The sequence below is a fragment of the Panthera tigris genome, chromosome B4 (assembly GCF_018350195.1).
Source record: "Panthera tigris isolate Pti1 chromosome B4, P.tigris_Pti1_mat1.1, whole genome shotgun sequence".
In the NCBI taxonomy this organism is placed as follows: domain Eukaryota; kingdom Metazoa; phylum Chordata; class Mammalia; order Carnivora; family Felidae; genus Panthera; species Panthera tigris.
Genome location: NC_056666.1, coordinates 31,451,238 through 31,467,687, shown reverse-complemented (window position 1 = coordinate 31,467,687; position 16,450 = coordinate 31,451,238). Strand labels below are relative to the sequence as shown.

Genomic DNA, 16,450 nt, shown 5'->3' with positions numbered 1-16,450 from the left:
CTACAATTTGGGTTAGATAATCTCTACCTCAGTTAATTTTATAATGATTATAATTTTTTTTAAAGCAGAGTAATACACTTTTTCCCTCTTTCAGCTGTGTAGTATTAAACTCATCAGTAAAGGAATTAATTTGGTTGCTATCTTTAAAGAAAAGATTACTTCTTAATGTAAGTTTGGTTATGTGTATTACATATATTTTATGCCCTACCACCACCCATGAGCCTAGGAATTTTTGTATGTGATCTCACATGCAATTGTCTTACATTTCCCATATTATAATAAAAATATATAGATTATAGCATTTCCAGTCCTGAGGTAACTTCTTTGAAGATTTCAGAAAATTGAGGCCCATCTCAGCGTTTGAAGAAGTAAAGTTACCTGTCAGACTAATGGAAGATTTTTCCTTGTGAAATCAGTATGTTCCACTAAGTGAGGATTCTTACGGAGCATGAATGCTGAAATACTTAGTAAACTATAGTTAGAATTTCATGACTTTTCAGTTGGGTGAAGTGGATCTCTGCAGGAAAGACAAGAAGAAGGTTTAAAAGGACAGACAGAAAAGACAGCAATGTAAAATGATGTAAAAGGAGAAAAGGAGGAGCTGATGGCTTAAAGATCATGCATCATCTGCTTTTAAGATATAAACTGGGACTGAACTCTTTCAGCTTAATTGTATTCTTATAAAGATGGCTTCTCTTGAGCTATGTAAACACTATAGGAATAATCGCAGTTTCATTCATTTTGAAGAAAAGTGTTTCAGAGAAATATTAGGTTTAAAAGTGGAATGTAGGTTGTAGAATTTTTAAGTAAAGGTGCTCCTTCATATATATATATAAGGAAGAAAACACATGATGTAACCATAGATTGTATATTGCATATTTTTCAGTATTTACTTCACTTGGAAAGATAGAAGTAATTTTGTTCATATGGTAACTTATCTATCTTTCATATTAATATAGTAGAATTGCCAACTGGGACTTTCAGTGCAGTAACAACCTAAAGTTGTTTATAATTTTAATAAATAAAATAGTGTAACTTCATGGATCCAAATGTTGTAGTATAAGAATTTGAATATTTTCAGTAATATATAAAGAGGCAAGCATAAATATGGAAAATAAATATTGTGCTATAAATTTTCTGCAAGGACTTTAGTTTTACTTAAAATTAAAATTGGATATATGAAATTATAAAAAGGAAATAAATAGATATATTTTTAAATGCTTATAAAAGGAATTACTTAGATACTTAAGGATACCATTGAAAACCCTGAGTTTTTAATGTTAGAAGGATTCAGAATTGCATTTCTTTTCCCCAGTAATTCTGTAGTTAACTTTTTAGTGTTGAGTACTCTGTAAACAAAAGCAAAAATTGAAATGAAATTCTCCTCTTTGAATTTGGAACACTTTGTAACATAGCCTGGTATGGCTGATGTATGCTTTCTCTGATGCATCCATGTGTTTGTCATTTTTATTTATTAGTTGTTTAGACCCTAGAGACTTCACTGAGGGAAAAATACAGTCTTAGATAAAGACAAAAATCTAACTCAATCTTTATTCTTTTGAATCTCAGAGTTTCTGAAAAATGTATTTTAAAATTTCCCAGCTCAGTTTTAGATTTATTGACTTTTTTCCTTGCAATTAATAGTTTTTGTTTCATACATTTTCAATCTCTGTTTGTTAGTTGAGTAAATATCGGATTATTATCTTCATGGTTAATTATTTTTATTGTTGTAACATCATATATCTTGTGCTCTTTTTCTTTATTCTGGCACATATTAATATTGTTATATCAGTTTTCTTTTGTATTTGGGGGGATTTTGCTGTGTGTGCGTTATTTAACTTTTTAAATGTAAATTAAGATACAGAAAACTGCACAACACAATTGTACAGCCTAATGAATTATTATAAAGTGAATATTCTTGTTATTACCACCCAAGTCAAGAAATAGAACCATGCCAGCCACCCCTGAAACCTTTATATGTGTCCCATCCCTTCCTTTATGCAAAAGTTACCTTTATGCTGACTTGTAAGGTAGTTCCTTTCTTCTATTTCTTATGATTTTATCACCCACGTGTATATTCCTAGACTCTGTAAGAGTTTAGTTTTGTCCATCCAAAAAATGTTCCTTTGTCCTCTTTATTTCCTGCAAATTGGCAGACTCCTTGGTTCCCTCGGACGAAACTATAGATACTTTGTTCTTTCATAATGTCTGTTTTTTCACTTGTTTTGGATATAAGCAACCACTGATGCTGAATACTGACGTCTTTTGTTTAATGAGGTTTATAAAACTGTCACTTTATTTCTATCATTTTGTTTTAACTCCTACCTGGAAGCAATAATTTTATAAAGACATGCTTCCCTTCGTCTACTATTTGGTTACCCAATGGTGAAGTTCATATAGGAAGGGTAAAATAACTGCTCAGTTTGTTCTTTACCCATTTGTCAAGATAATGAGTTGGGTTGTTGTTATCCTCAGAAAGTGACCAATTAGCCTTATTCCCCCAGTATATTATGATGATCTTATAGACCTAAATACATTTGATTTGTTTCTATTCATTGTGGTGTTTTACTAAAGTTTAAATTGCTTCCATTTGGTTAGGTGGCACCATGGTCTTTTTGAGAAGATCCTAGTCATCCTTGCAACCTTTCTTGTTACCTAGTGTGTCAGGATGTGCCAGACTCACCTTGTACATTTTCTTCCCTGGACCATGTAATTAGCTACTCAATGAAAAACTTAGTTTTAAATACACAAGTGGTACATACATTCTTGAAAAACTTTGAATGTTCCAGATCCTTTTCTTAGGCTTTCTCTTCCCAGAGGTAATAATCCCTGTTATTATTTGCTTAAGTGTCTTTACAAACCTTTTCCTAGGTCTTTTTATGTTTACATACAGAAATAAGTACAATACAGAGATTGTTTTCTTTTTTATGTGATTTTTTCTAACTTTTGAAAATCATAAATGATGTACATACTTACTAACTTCTTTTTTTATTCAATTATATATCTTGATAATTTTTCTGTTAGTTTATACCACATTCTTTTTAAACTGCTACTTAGTATTTATTTAGTATGGTCCTACCTCATTTTATTAAACCCTTCTCATGGTGTATATTAGGTTGTTTCCAGTTTACCCACTAATCCAACTCTTGCTTTTTATCATGCATGAATGCAGATGTTTGTTTGGAGCCATAGAGTACATGCATTTAGAATTTTGCCAGTTTGCCCTCTGATGCGCTTGTTCTTCCACAAGCAGAATGTGAGAATGCCTGTTTCTCTGCCATTCAGCAATACTTGCTGTTAGGAAATCTTGCCAGTCTGAAGGTAAAACATTTCCTCGATTTCCCATTGCCTTTCTCGGGTGGGAATAGGGGAAACTAGAAGGTGTTCTCAGGTGAGGGCCGCAGCAAGTCTTCTGGTTGCAGCGGTTTCCCTTCTTGAGCTCCGCTGCCTCTCATGCCCCGCCTTACCGCCCCAGAGGGTCACACACACAGAGCTGCGACTCGTCTTGCTTCAGAGACTGACTCTTGCTCCTCATGTCCTGGATGGTTTTATCAACTTTCTGTGCTGTCCAGCTTTCGGTGTCTGCCACTTCTTTGCCTGTCTTCCTCTACTCCCTTCCCATCCTCTCCTTGTAGCATTTCATTCTCTTGTGCATTTTTGCGTATAGTTTTATTTTCCCACACTGTCCTGTCTTCTTTCCATCTTTTTTCAATTTCTTTAAGTCCAAGGGCTACCGCCAACAATGGGGTACTAAAAAGTAACCTTCCTGTCATTTCCCAGATTTACAGTAGGGACAGGGGACTGCATTTAGTTTGCTGGAACGCTACTTTCATTTAAACATACGGGTAAAGGGAAGGTTTCACTAAGAGATTAATGTACCCCTTGTCATATATCAGTATCAAGACTTTTGAGAGTTCCAGCCTAACTTTTGACGACTGTCAAAAATTTGGTCTGCTGTTTGAGTTAAAAGCTCATTTCATAGGCTTCAAAAGCTTTGATTTTAAAATGACAATCAGTGCTTTTTTGGCCTCTTTATTCTCTTCTCTAATATATTAAAAATGCTTCCATTTTGTTCCTATTAGTACTTAAAATAATAGGTGGTATTTATTAATTGTTTATTCCTACACCAAGCACTGTGTTACATGCTTTCTTGCGTTATGCTTAATCTTTACCACATCCTCACAGCCATGAGGTGTAGGTACTTTTATTATCCCCACTTTACAGAAGAGGAGATCGGAGTGAGTACCAAGAGGTTAAGAAGTGCCTGCCCAAGGTGACATATTAATGCAGCCAGAACTCAAACCCAGGCAGCCTGACTCTAAAATCCTGGTCTTAAGGTCTATGCTAAATATTTCTTTTGGTCCCTATCATCTCAGCTGATTGGTTTCATTATGTTGGTAATTTCATTATGACTTTTGTAGACATTTGCCACACAGTCCTGTTAAGATAAAATAATTAGCGATATTTCTAAAAATTCATTTCTTTTCTCAGGGTTTATCTCTTGGGACCAAGGTTCTTAGATGAAAACTAGAGTTTATTCAGATGACCAATTTAGTCAGTGCTTTTGTGTATTACTAACTTGGTATCATTTCAGTTTATTTTCATTATCTGTCAGCCTAATAGAAATGCTGTATATTTATAATGTTTTGTATAGTTATAAAAGTGTGTGGTGATTTAAAGATTGAATAATTATGCCTAAGAGTTTCTGAATTCAGCTGTTACCTTTCTAGGGAGGACAGCTTAGTTATTAAGCACTAGGAATATCTGTGTTTCTTCTAGACAGTGTGTTACCCAATTCCAGCTTACCTGGGCCTTTTGGGATCAGAAACAAATGGCAAGAATGCTGAGAATATCAGGAGTGGAAGTTTCCCTGGTGCTGAGCAGGGAGAATAGACTTTGGTCATGAAAAGAATTTTAGTAGTCTAATTTTCCAAAAATTCAGACGTTTCTCATTCTTGACTGATTTTTGTTTGGCCCTAGGCAAAGTTAAAAGAAAAAAAATCTGGTGTGTTCCAAATAGATGAGATAGGTTAGATCATTATTTCACCAGATTTAATTTGGATTTAGGAAGGAACTAATAGAAGGTGAGCAGAGCAGTGTATGTGACATTATAGGAACTCATTGCTTTTATTAGTAATATCAAAATGTAGATTTTGTATCTGAGATTTTATAACTGACAGAATTATTATACCTATATTTATTCAAGTACAAAAACCTTCCCCCAGACTATCCAGATAATTAAAGAAAGAATGAAAGAGTATTAGAGAGATGCAGGGAGGGACACTAATATGTAAACATCATTGCCTCAACACTTTTCAAAAATGTTAGAAAGTCTTTTTATCCTACTGTAAAGAACAAGATATTTTTACAATGGAATGGTGATGATGTATTTTCTGTTGTTCTCTCTGTAAAATAAATATTAACTCAGAGGGAAAAAAAAGACATTTTAAAGTGAGGTGAAAGATTGCCAGGAGGAAGGTATACCTTTGACCGCATAATGGTTTGATTTGAGCATTAGTACTGGAGTCAGAAACTCCCAACTTTGGGCCAGACTGTTGGGCTGTGGCTTTAGGCAAACTATTTTTTTCTATTTCATTTACCTCTTTCTGTAATTAGAAAGCCTGACATTCACCTACACTTGTTACCATGTTTAAAACTTGCATCTTAGGGGCGCCTGAGTGGCTCAGTTGGTTGAGTGTCCAACTTCAGCTCAGGGCGTGATCTCGCGGTTCTTGAGTTCGAGCCCTGCGTCGGGCTCTGTGCTGACAGCTCGGAGTCTGGAGCCTGCTTCAGATTCTGTGTTTCCCTCTCTCTCTGCCCTACCCCCGCTCATGCTCTGTCTCTCTCTCTCTCAAAAATAAATTAAACATTAAAAACAATTTTTTGATAAATAAAACTTGCATTACAAATAGTGCCTTGGCTAAGTAGGAACTTACCAAATGTCACATGAATAATTGAGGTGATTTTAGATTCCTTTGCAGCTGTAAAGGGATATAGAAATACTGAAACATATCTCACTAAATGTCTAAAATTTCCAAAAACCTTTGTGTTTGCATGGGAAGCAACTCAGTGGCAGATCTCTTAGAGAATAGCACCTATTAGTCCCTTCAGGGAGTAATAATATATAGAGTTTATGTGTACTGTCAGATTATTATGGGCATACTTGTAATGGTCCAGACTGAATTCTGACCAAATCCTCTAGTAACAGTTTGTGGCAAGTCAAATTCAAATATTTTTAACCATCAGTCTTAAAAGTCTTGAATTAATGGCCTCATGTCTACTCTAAAATGAAAGTAGTATCGTCCGAGTATCAATGTAGTATTTATGATTAACACTTTTCTCATTTATTGAAATGACATCTAATGACTACATTAACTATCATAAATATTAATTCAGCTATGATATGAAAAAAATTATTCTTAAGTTTAAAATGCTTTATAAATTGATTAGACCAATAGAATATTAACAGCCATATTTTGGCATTCTTTGCTATTTTTCCATAGATAATTGTATTCTCAATATTTTTTGTTATACCTTGTTTTAGTGATCGTGGTGGAGAAGACCCAAACCAGAAAGTAATCCATGGGGTTATTAACTCCTTTGTTCATGTTGAACAGTATAAGAAAAAATTCCCCTTAAAGGTAAAAAGCCTCCTTTAAAAACATAATCAGACCTTTAATTTTTTAAATTACTTGTTCTCATTTTTTAATTAAATTTTAATTGATTTATTTAGTTTTATCAGGAAATCTTTGAGTCTCCCTTTCTGACTGAAACAGGAGAATATTACAAACAAGAAGCTTCAAATTTATTACAAGAATCAAACTGCTCACAGTATATGGAAAAGGTAAGAAAGCATATTATGTTAAATGCATCATCTCTTATATGTCAGGCATGGTTTTATCTAACATTTGTTTTCTTAATTAAGAAAGTGGAAAAAGCTTTTATTTGTTTGATCATTACTCTGGGTTATAATTAATGTGCAATTCCTCCTATTGATAAATCATTGTTCTTGCTGTGGCATTTTCCATGAGAAAAAGTGCTATCCAATTTTCATCATGGTTGATGCTTTTTGATAAATCCTGATTGCTTGATTTGCTTGCCTTTAAAATTAATATTCACAGTCTTGGCTAAAGGATAAACTATATTTATGCTTAGTAGATAAGTTTAAGGCATAGGATAAACATAGAAGCGAGGTATGTGGGTTTTTATCTTTTCTTCTTTAAAATGGAAGTGAAAATAAGGAAAAATATAATAATTCTAGATATTTGGATAGGTTACTCTTTGGGTCTGTTCAACTTTTGGAAGACTGAGTAAAAGCTCCAGAAGAAACTTTAATTAATCCTTAAACCAACATTTATTGATTACCATATTTAAAACTGTATGTGTATTTTCTTGGTAAAGGAATAGTTATAAAGTCAGCCATCATATAAGATGTATTAAATTTTTAGCCAGGTTTTTTCACTTGCTGTACTGAATTTCAAGCATTTTATTATAGGATGATATCTGTTAGTTTGTTTAGCCAAGAAAAATAACGTATTATAAGTGGAATAATTATAGACTGGCCTCCATAGATGACAGGTTAAGAAATATCTGTACTTCCTGATACATTATATATTCCACAAAGCCCAGGTCTAGAAGTCTGAGCTCTTTTATTCTCTTCCTGCTGTTGTCACTAGCTCTGGTACCTTGAGTAAGCCTCTGGGACATGTTTCTCCATCTATTAAGAGGTTACATTAAGTCAGTGGTTCTTAGCTCCAAGCCCTTTTTGCATCTTAGACTCTTGTTAAAGGTTCTAGGTCCAATCCTGAAAAGTATGCACAGAGTATCAGTGATACGTACACTCCTTGTTACATTTGGTTCACAAGGAGGCCCTTGGCAAAAATACTGTATTTTCACTTATGTAGAACCATACACTGTCTAGAATGTGGGATATCTAGAATAGATAAATTAATGGAGACAGAAAGTTGTTGAGATGTTACTGGGAGGAGGAGAGAATAGAGAGTTATTGTTTAATGGTTAAAGAGTTTTTGTTCGGTGTGGTGAAAAAGTTTTAGAAATAGTTGCACAACACTGTGAATGTAATTAATGCCACCGAACACAGTCAAAAAGTGGTTAAAGTGACATATTTTATGTTATATATATTTTACCACAATTTTGAAAACACTAATAATGTAATACACCCAAACCATTGAATTATATTTTAAATGGGTAAATCATACAATAAGTAAATTATATCTCAAACTGTAAAAAGGAGGGCCTTTGGAAATTATGTTTGGGAAATAGCATATATAAAAGTAGTTCATTTAATTTACAGACTAATGTAGCCGTCCTACTTCTCTTTCTGTATTTTACCTGTAGTTTTGGCCTTTCCTCCCCAGCTATAAGTGATTTTGTAACTATTTGAAGCCTTGCACGGAGATACTCCACTCTTGTCTACCTTCCTGTTGATACGTACCCTTCTCCCGATTGTCATTATTTTTTTTTTCCTTTACTCATCCTTCCTCACCTCCAGACTCTAATTCCTGTTGCATTTAGTTAACCCATAAACACTAAAGTCACTTACAGTGCACTATAATGATTAATAGGCATAATCCTTTTAAGGGATATTTTTGTTTTGAAAGAAAAACTTACTGACCAAAATGACTGTCTTCGTTGATTAAATATGTGCTATAAACATCTTATAGGCTATTATTATTATTATTATTTTTTGAGAGAGAGACAGTTCACACATATGCACATGAATGAGCAGGGAGGGGCAGAGGAAGAGGAAGAAAGAGAATCTTAAGCAGGCTCCATGCCCAGCACAGGGCCTGGAGCCCTATGTGCGGCTTGATCTCACAAGCATGAGATCACTTGAGCTGAAATCAAGAGTCGACGCTTAACCAGCAGAGCCACCCAGATGCCCCATCATCTTTTAGTCTGGATACTTTTTTGGCTACCTTTGGTTTCTGTGTCTGCTCTGAACTCCTGGTTCCACAGGGTAGCAAAGATAGGACCATGAATCTCTCTTCCATCTTTACCTCATTTTCATCAAAAGGTATCTGAGAGGTATCCAGGAATGATGTCTTATTTCCCCTCTCAACATCACATTTCATCCCAGTATTAGCTTCTTTTTTTTAAGTTTTGTTTGTTTACTTTAAGAGAGAGGGAGAGAGTGTGAGCAGGGGAGGGGCAGAGGGAGGAGGAGAGAGTAAATCCCAAGCAGGCTGCATGCTATCAGCGTGGGACTCAGTCTCTAAACCATGAAATCATGACTTGAGCTGAAACCAAGACTTGGATGCTTAACCAACTGAGCCACCAGGCACTCCCTCCCCCCAGTATTATCTAATTATGCCCAGACAAATCAGTAGTACTCCCTAAAGGCTTACCTATACATAGTTCTCTGGGACCTGTTAAGTTCAAAAACTCTAGTTATATAGCTTTGCATTGCAGGGTATTTTCAAAGTCTATACTATGCTAGCATGATTTTTATTGCAAATGCCGTTTTGTTTTGAGGTAGAAATTAGCCAGATTCTCTAGCTTTTATCTTTATTAGCTGGTTCTTATTAATATTAATCAGTATATTGTTTGTAGCCCAAAGTTTCTTATATAGGATAAGCTTTACTAAAGATCTTGATTGACATATTTAACTAAGACTAAATATATTTGACTGTCAAAAATTTTAATGAAATCTTTAATGTGATAATTAATGTACATACTGTTTACATTTACATTTTATAAGAGGAACCAATATAAAATAATTAGATTAATCTACTTGATCCAGTTGATGTAAATTATTTTTTAGTTTGATAGTTAAATATTCATAAAGTAACCACCTGTTCTATTTTTTAATAATTTTTACCCACTTTTCCTGTTGCATATTAACTTGCCTTTAAAATGAAGACAAAATGTAGACCACTTAACTTTATTAGTTCTTATTCATAAGATTTTGGTGAAATGTAGGTGATAGCTAGTAGCCTAAATAAAAAATTGAAATCATTTATGGAATGTGGACTTACGTTGGTTATATAATCTTTATTTGTTACCTGGCCATATTTAATTGAGCCATTAAATTGAGGCTACCTAAGTTACTTACTGATAACAGGTTTTTCCTCATAGTAGGTCATGACTGTAAGAATATATTTCTAAAGGTTCTAGGTAGATTAAAAGATGAAGAAATTCGATGTCGAAAATACTTGCATCCAAGTTCATATACTAAAGTGATTCATGAATGTCAGCAACGAATGGTAGCAGACCACTTACAGTTCTTACATGCAGAATGTCATAATATCATCCGACAAGAGAAAAAAAATGGTAAGTGATATGAAACAGTAACTATGAATAGATATTAAATTATAAACCCACTTTTTACATCATCTTCAAACTTCCTTAGATTTCAAGTATTTTTAGTAATAGTCTCTAAGATATTCGATGTGCCTTTTTACAGATTTTTAATAATCTACATTGAAAGACTGTTTTGGAAAAGTATATGTTCAAAGTATATTCCTAAGTCAAAAGTAAAACTAGGAAAATGTGTTTGCACATTTTTGTGTATCACAAGGGCTAATTTCCTTAATACATTAAGAGTTTCTAATAAACAGGAAAAAAAGCAAAGAAGATGAAGAGGAAACGTGAATAGATTGTAAATACACGGAGATGCTTAATCTCACTCAAAATAGAAGAAAATACAAAATAAAGATGCAATGAGATGCTAGTAATAAGCAGTAAAAAAATGGGATTTTTTTTTAAAAAAGACAAAATAGCACTAAAAATTTTCACTAGCAGGGAGTAAACATAACAAGATATGTGCCAGACTTACACAAAAAACTAAACATTGGTTTTTTAATGTTTTTTTGAGAGAGAGAAAGTGTGTGTGTGTGTGCGCGCGTGTGCGTGCATGAGAGAGAGGTGGGGGGAGGGGCAGAGAGAAAGGGAGACACAGACTCCAAAGCAGGCTCCAGGCTCTGAGCTGTCAACACAGAGCCCGTTGTGGGACTGGAACCCATGAATTGTGAGATTATGACCTGAGCCACAGTCGGACGCTTAACAAACCCAGGCGCCCCAAAAAACTAAACACTGTTGAAAGCAACATTGATTTATAGATCAGGAGAATATACTCAAAACTGAAGTGGTTTGATTTTTGTTTGTTTGTTTGTTTGTTTGTTTGTTTTAATTCTGAAAGTTAAACTCTTAGACTAAGAAAAGTCAAAACAGTCTTAAAGACCATAATGGGAAGACTGCAGGATAGCATGATTTATGATAAAACTACAGTAATTAAGACATCGAGGCATTGGTGTAAGGGTAGAGAGATAGACCAATAGAATAAAATAGCATAGAAAGAACCCATGCATACATACAATAGATACTTGATTTACGACCAAAGTAACACTGTAAAGCAATGGGTGAAAGGTATAGTCTTTTTAACACATAGTGCTGAGTCCATTGGATAATCACTTGGGGAAAAAAGTAAAATTTGATCTGTACCTCAGACAGCATGTCCAGAATCAGTCAATACATTGTAGGCTTTTGACCTAAATGTAAAACAGTAACACTGTGAGAATATAATGTAGGAGAATAACTTCATGACCTTGAGGTAGGGAAAGATAATTTTAAATAAGACACAAAAAGCACTAACCACAAAGGAAAGATTGATCTAGTGGACTGCATTAAAATTAAAAACGTTGGGTCATTAAAAGACCATTAAAAGTATCAAAAGGCAATCATAGGGTAATATATTTGCAATGACTGAAAAAGGTTTATGTCTAAAGTATAAAATGGTCAAGAAATTTGAACAGTTACTGCAGAGTAGAGGGTATCCAAGTAGCCAGTAAACATATACAAAGGCCCTCAATCTTATTAAAATAGGGGAATACAAATTAACCACACTGATATCAATAGTCACATTTTGATATAAAATTTAAAAGATTGAATATAATAAGCATTAGGAAATGTGTGGAGTACAGAGAGCTTGTTATACACTAGGCTCAGAATATAAATTGATGCAACTGCTTTGAAACACTGACATTGTCTCCCAGATACATAATCCCCTGCCCAAACTGTGTGCAAATACGTACAAAAAGGTACAAGAATGTTCATTGCAGTGTTATTTGTATCAGCCCCAAACCATAAACAGTTCAAATGTTCAATAACAGAATAGATGAAGTACAGTATATTCATACAGTGAAATATTATAGAGGAGTGAAAATGGACAGATTACAGCTACCATACAAAATGTGGATCAACCTTATAAATATGTTGAACCAAAGTAACCAAACATGAAGGAATTGTATGATTCCATTTTTATAAATCAAAACAAGCAAAACTAATCTGTGGGTTGGTAGTCATGACAGTGATTGCCTTTGAGGAAGAGCAAGAGGAGTAGTGATTGGGAGGAGGCGTGCAGGGAACTTGTAGGTGTAGGAAATGTCTGTTTCTTACCCAGGGTGATCACGTGGGTGTTTATGTGTTCACTTATGACAATTCATTTAGATACATGTTTGCACACTTTTTATGCGTGTGTTATATTTCAATAAAAAGTTTAAAAATACTGCACGGAGACATCATTTTCACCTCTCAGTGGGAAAGATCAAAACATTTGATAACACATTGTTGGCAAGGGAACTTCCTGCTGTTGGGAGCTGTGTTATAAGGATCTGTTTAGAGGATGAAGCTTTGACATAACAATCCCACTTCCAGGGATTTATACTACAGATATGCTTGCTAATATACAGGTTTAGTAATTGTAATGTTGTAATAGCAAGAGATTGGAAACAACCAAATTTTCATAAATTTGTAAGCATTTGTAATATAGCCATATAATGTGCTATGCAGTTATAAAATATGTGAAATACACTGTGTAATGATATAAAAAGATCTCTTAAGTTAAAATAGTGTGTTATACAATTGCAGATAATACATAAAACGGGCTACACTTTTTGTGTAAAAAGATGCAGAGGAAAGACTATCTGTATTTGTTTGAATGTGCATGAAACATCTTTGAAAAGGTATTAACTACAGTATTCCTTTCCTGTGGGAAAGGAGGACTGGATGGTTGGAGATGGGTGTGGGGGACTTTCTCTGCATTCTCTTGTAACTCTGCATTTTGAACCATATATTACCTATTGCATTAAAATATTATTTGAACTCTTTGGAAATTTAATAATCAAATTTTCTTTTTCTCTTCAGACATGGCAAATATGTATGTCTTACTTCGTGCTGTGTCCACTGGTTTACCTCATATGATTCAGGAGCTGCAAAATCATATCCATGATGAGGGCCTTAGAGCAACCAGTAATCTTACTCAGGAAAATGTGAGTTATATAAGGAGCTGGGATGTTTTTCTCTTAATCAGAATATCATGGAGTTTTTCTTTTGACTTCACTATTTTAAACAATGGCAGAAGAGTCCTACCATGATAACAAATGAAACATATTTATTAAAATATGTTTTAAACCTATAGTTTGTTGTCCTTATTTTGGAATTACCGTATTATTAGAAAGTCATTGAATGAGATAGGCTTCTTAGTTATACTGATGTGTTCATTTAGCAATTGTTAATTAACTTCTCACAGAAAAATATGTTTGCTGTTTGTAAATGATTGTGTTTCTATGTAACTGGCATTAATAGTTATAGTAGTAATGGTATCTATCAAAGGCAGTATAGGCAAATTACAATTTGCTTTCTTTATAAATGCTCTGAATTTGGTAGTCCAGGAAGCAAATTTAAATTGAAACAATCTTCCCTAAATATATGCTTACTACCCAGAATATCCAGCAGTATCCTCATGTTCCTAACACCCATCTTTCTGAAGAGTTCCTTGTCAGTCAAATGACCGTTTACAACAAGGTGTCTTTCTTCTCAATATGTGTTCGTATCATCAAATCTTTTTGGATCACCGCCTTTGTTATCACTAGTGATGGCTTGACAAATAAGATAGACATGACATGAAATGTTACTTCTTTCTTTTCCTGAAGTAGAGCTTTTGGCTCTTCATTTGCAGTAATCTCTATAGGGATGTCATTGTTTAGGAGCATTTATTAAATGCTCATCACTCCAGTGATTTTTATATCCTGCCACAGTAATGGTTTTGCCACACTAATAAGTTTTCCGTTTTTGTAAAGCCTAGGTTTATTAATCTATATTTTTTAGATTCTGGGTGTTAAATGGTACTAGGCAAAGAGGCAGAGATTGGTGTCAAGGACAAGGGGGTGGGAGTGTAAGAGAATACATTTGTAGTAGACCCAGATAATTTTAGCTGACATAGTTCCCTCCATTAAGATCAAAAACTCACTTTTGCACTGCTAGATACTTCTTCCCTCTGAGATGTAGGGAATTGTACTGCTTAGTTCCAGGGGTCTCTGTTTTCACAGATTCTGGCTTTTTAGCTCTCCTTTCCCTCTCAGCCTTCAGTAGCTTTGAAGGCAGTTTTTGTTTATATTATCCTCTATGAAAGTGATAGGCCTGGTAGTTGAGAGGCTGTATCTTGTTACCCTTAAGATACGGTATTCCAACACAGAAGTGTTTTTAGTCGGTTTTTCTGGCAAAAGAACTAGAGTCCTGCATTTCAATGATGTTGAATGACAAGCTAATTTCCATACCAAAGTTTTAGATTTTTAAAGCCATCTTAGTTAAAAACATTTTTGAGGGTCTATATGTAGATATATATCTAGATATCTAGTTATCTAGATATCTAGATATATAATGTGTATATAACATTAATTTGCTTGGGAAAAACTTTACACGTAATGAAGCAATTCTTTAGTGAGCCTAATTTTATCCTTCTTAAAATGTGATTTTGTACTTTGTATTTCATATTTGTAGATGCCAACACTATTTGTGGAGTCAGTTTTGGAAGTACATGGTAAATTTGTTCAACTAATCAACACTGTTTTAAATGGTGATCAGCACTTTATGAGTGCATTGGATAAGGTAACTTTTTAATGTGTATATATAATTCTATTTAATCACTATTCTTTAGGCAGTTTCAGAATTTGAGCTTCTAACTGATTATGTGTATGACTTCTAATCTAGACAAAGTCAAAATTGAAATATAACTTTTCTTTTTTTCTTTTTCTTTTTCTTTTTTAATGTTTTTTATTTATTTTTTGAGAGAAAAAGAACAAACAGGGGAGGGGCGGAGAGAGGAGGGAACAGAGGATCCAAAGAGGGTTTTGCACTGACAGGTGACAGCAACAAGCCCATTGCGGGGCTTGAACTCACGGACTGCAAGATCATGACCTGAGCCAAAGTCAGACGCTCAACCGACAGAGCCACCCAGGCGCCTCAAAATAAAACTTTTAGATTAATAACTGAGTGGTTAAATCAAATGTTTGAATTATATGGGAATTGAATTTCCCATGAGTATGCAATATAGGGGAAATTTTTAATAAACTAGTATCTTCAAAAATGCATGTGTAATTTTAATATTCTTTCGTAGTGATTTTTCCTTTAAATATAATACTTAGGCTACTATATTTGAAATATTTGAAATAACAATGATATTTGAAAGAAAAATAAATACGTTTTACAAACTTTTGGATTTTAGTATACCTTAAAGGAAAATTTGCTTACATAGCTATTGTAAAATTTTTTAAAATGTAGTCTTATTTTATCTGTGTTCAAATAGCAATAATGAGTTATAGAGAATATTTTCAGTAGGAACAATATATATAATTTTTATGTAGTTACCATGAGGAATAGAGTTAGAGAAATTTACCCTGTGTTAAATATGAAAACAAGAACACTACCATCAGAATGCTGTGTTTTGTGTGAGCCACTAATTTTTGGATTTACAGATAATAACATTCTCTGTTGAACCATCTGCACTTTTCCCCTATTCCTGGGGACTAATTATTGGTCTGTTTTCTTATGTAGGCCCTTACATCGGTTGTAAATTACAGAGAACCCAAGTCTGTTTGCAAAGCACCTGAACTGGTAAGTTTGATGATTGCTTAAAAATAATCTTACGGAAAATCAGTATTAGAAAAAGAAAACTGAGGAGAACATCAAATTAATTTGCTTTTGTAGTCTCTTTCAGAAAAATAGATGAAATTAAATTATTAAAAATAAAAGTGATTATATACATTGTGTATAATTTGGCATATATTTAAGGAATGCAATTGGCCATATGCTGAAGCCTTTTTTGTTTTTAAGGAATAACTGAAGGAGAAAATATTCCATTTTATGTTTGGGGTTTAAAATACGTTTGCTTTGAAATAATTTGCATTAGGGATTTTTTTTTATCTGAACTCTAAAAAAAATTGATGGTAAGTTTTTGATAGCCTAAAAGAAAAGTACTTATTTAACATAATAAATTACAGAGCCTCTCAAAACTCATCTAGGTGTTCTTTTGAAACTTACATTATTTGTATCAATGCTTTATTGGTCACTACATGTTGATTAGATTTTTGGGTTGTTTCTACGTGTTTTTGTTTTTGTTGTTGTTGTTTTGGTTTTTACCTTAAGACCTATA

The 16,450-nt window shown here is 33.7% G+C and overlaps 1 protein-coding gene across 11 annotated transcripts in view; it reads left to right on the top strand.

Moving 5' to 3' along the window:
- Window positions 1-16,450, top strand: part of CUL2 (cullin 2) — a 157,560-nt gene that overhangs the window by 120,685 nt on the left and 20,425 nt on the right. For all 11 annotated transcript variants that reach the window (XM_042991425.1, XM_042991435.1, XM_042991432.1 and 8 more), the window contains 6 exons: window positions 6,545-6,641; window positions 6,734-6,844; window positions 10,131-10,293; window positions 13,165-13,289; window positions 14,800-14,907; window positions 15,853-15,912. In XM_042991425.1, the coding sequence (XP_042847359.1) occupies window positions 6,545-6,641; window positions 6,734-6,844; window positions 10,131-10,293; window positions 13,165-13,289; window positions 14,800-14,907; window positions 15,853-15,912 (664 nt within the window). The remainder of the gene's footprint in view (window positions 1-6,544; window positions 6,642-6,733; window positions 6,845-10,130; window positions 10,294-13,164; window positions 13,290-14,799; window positions 14,908-15,852; window positions 15,913-16,450) is intronic.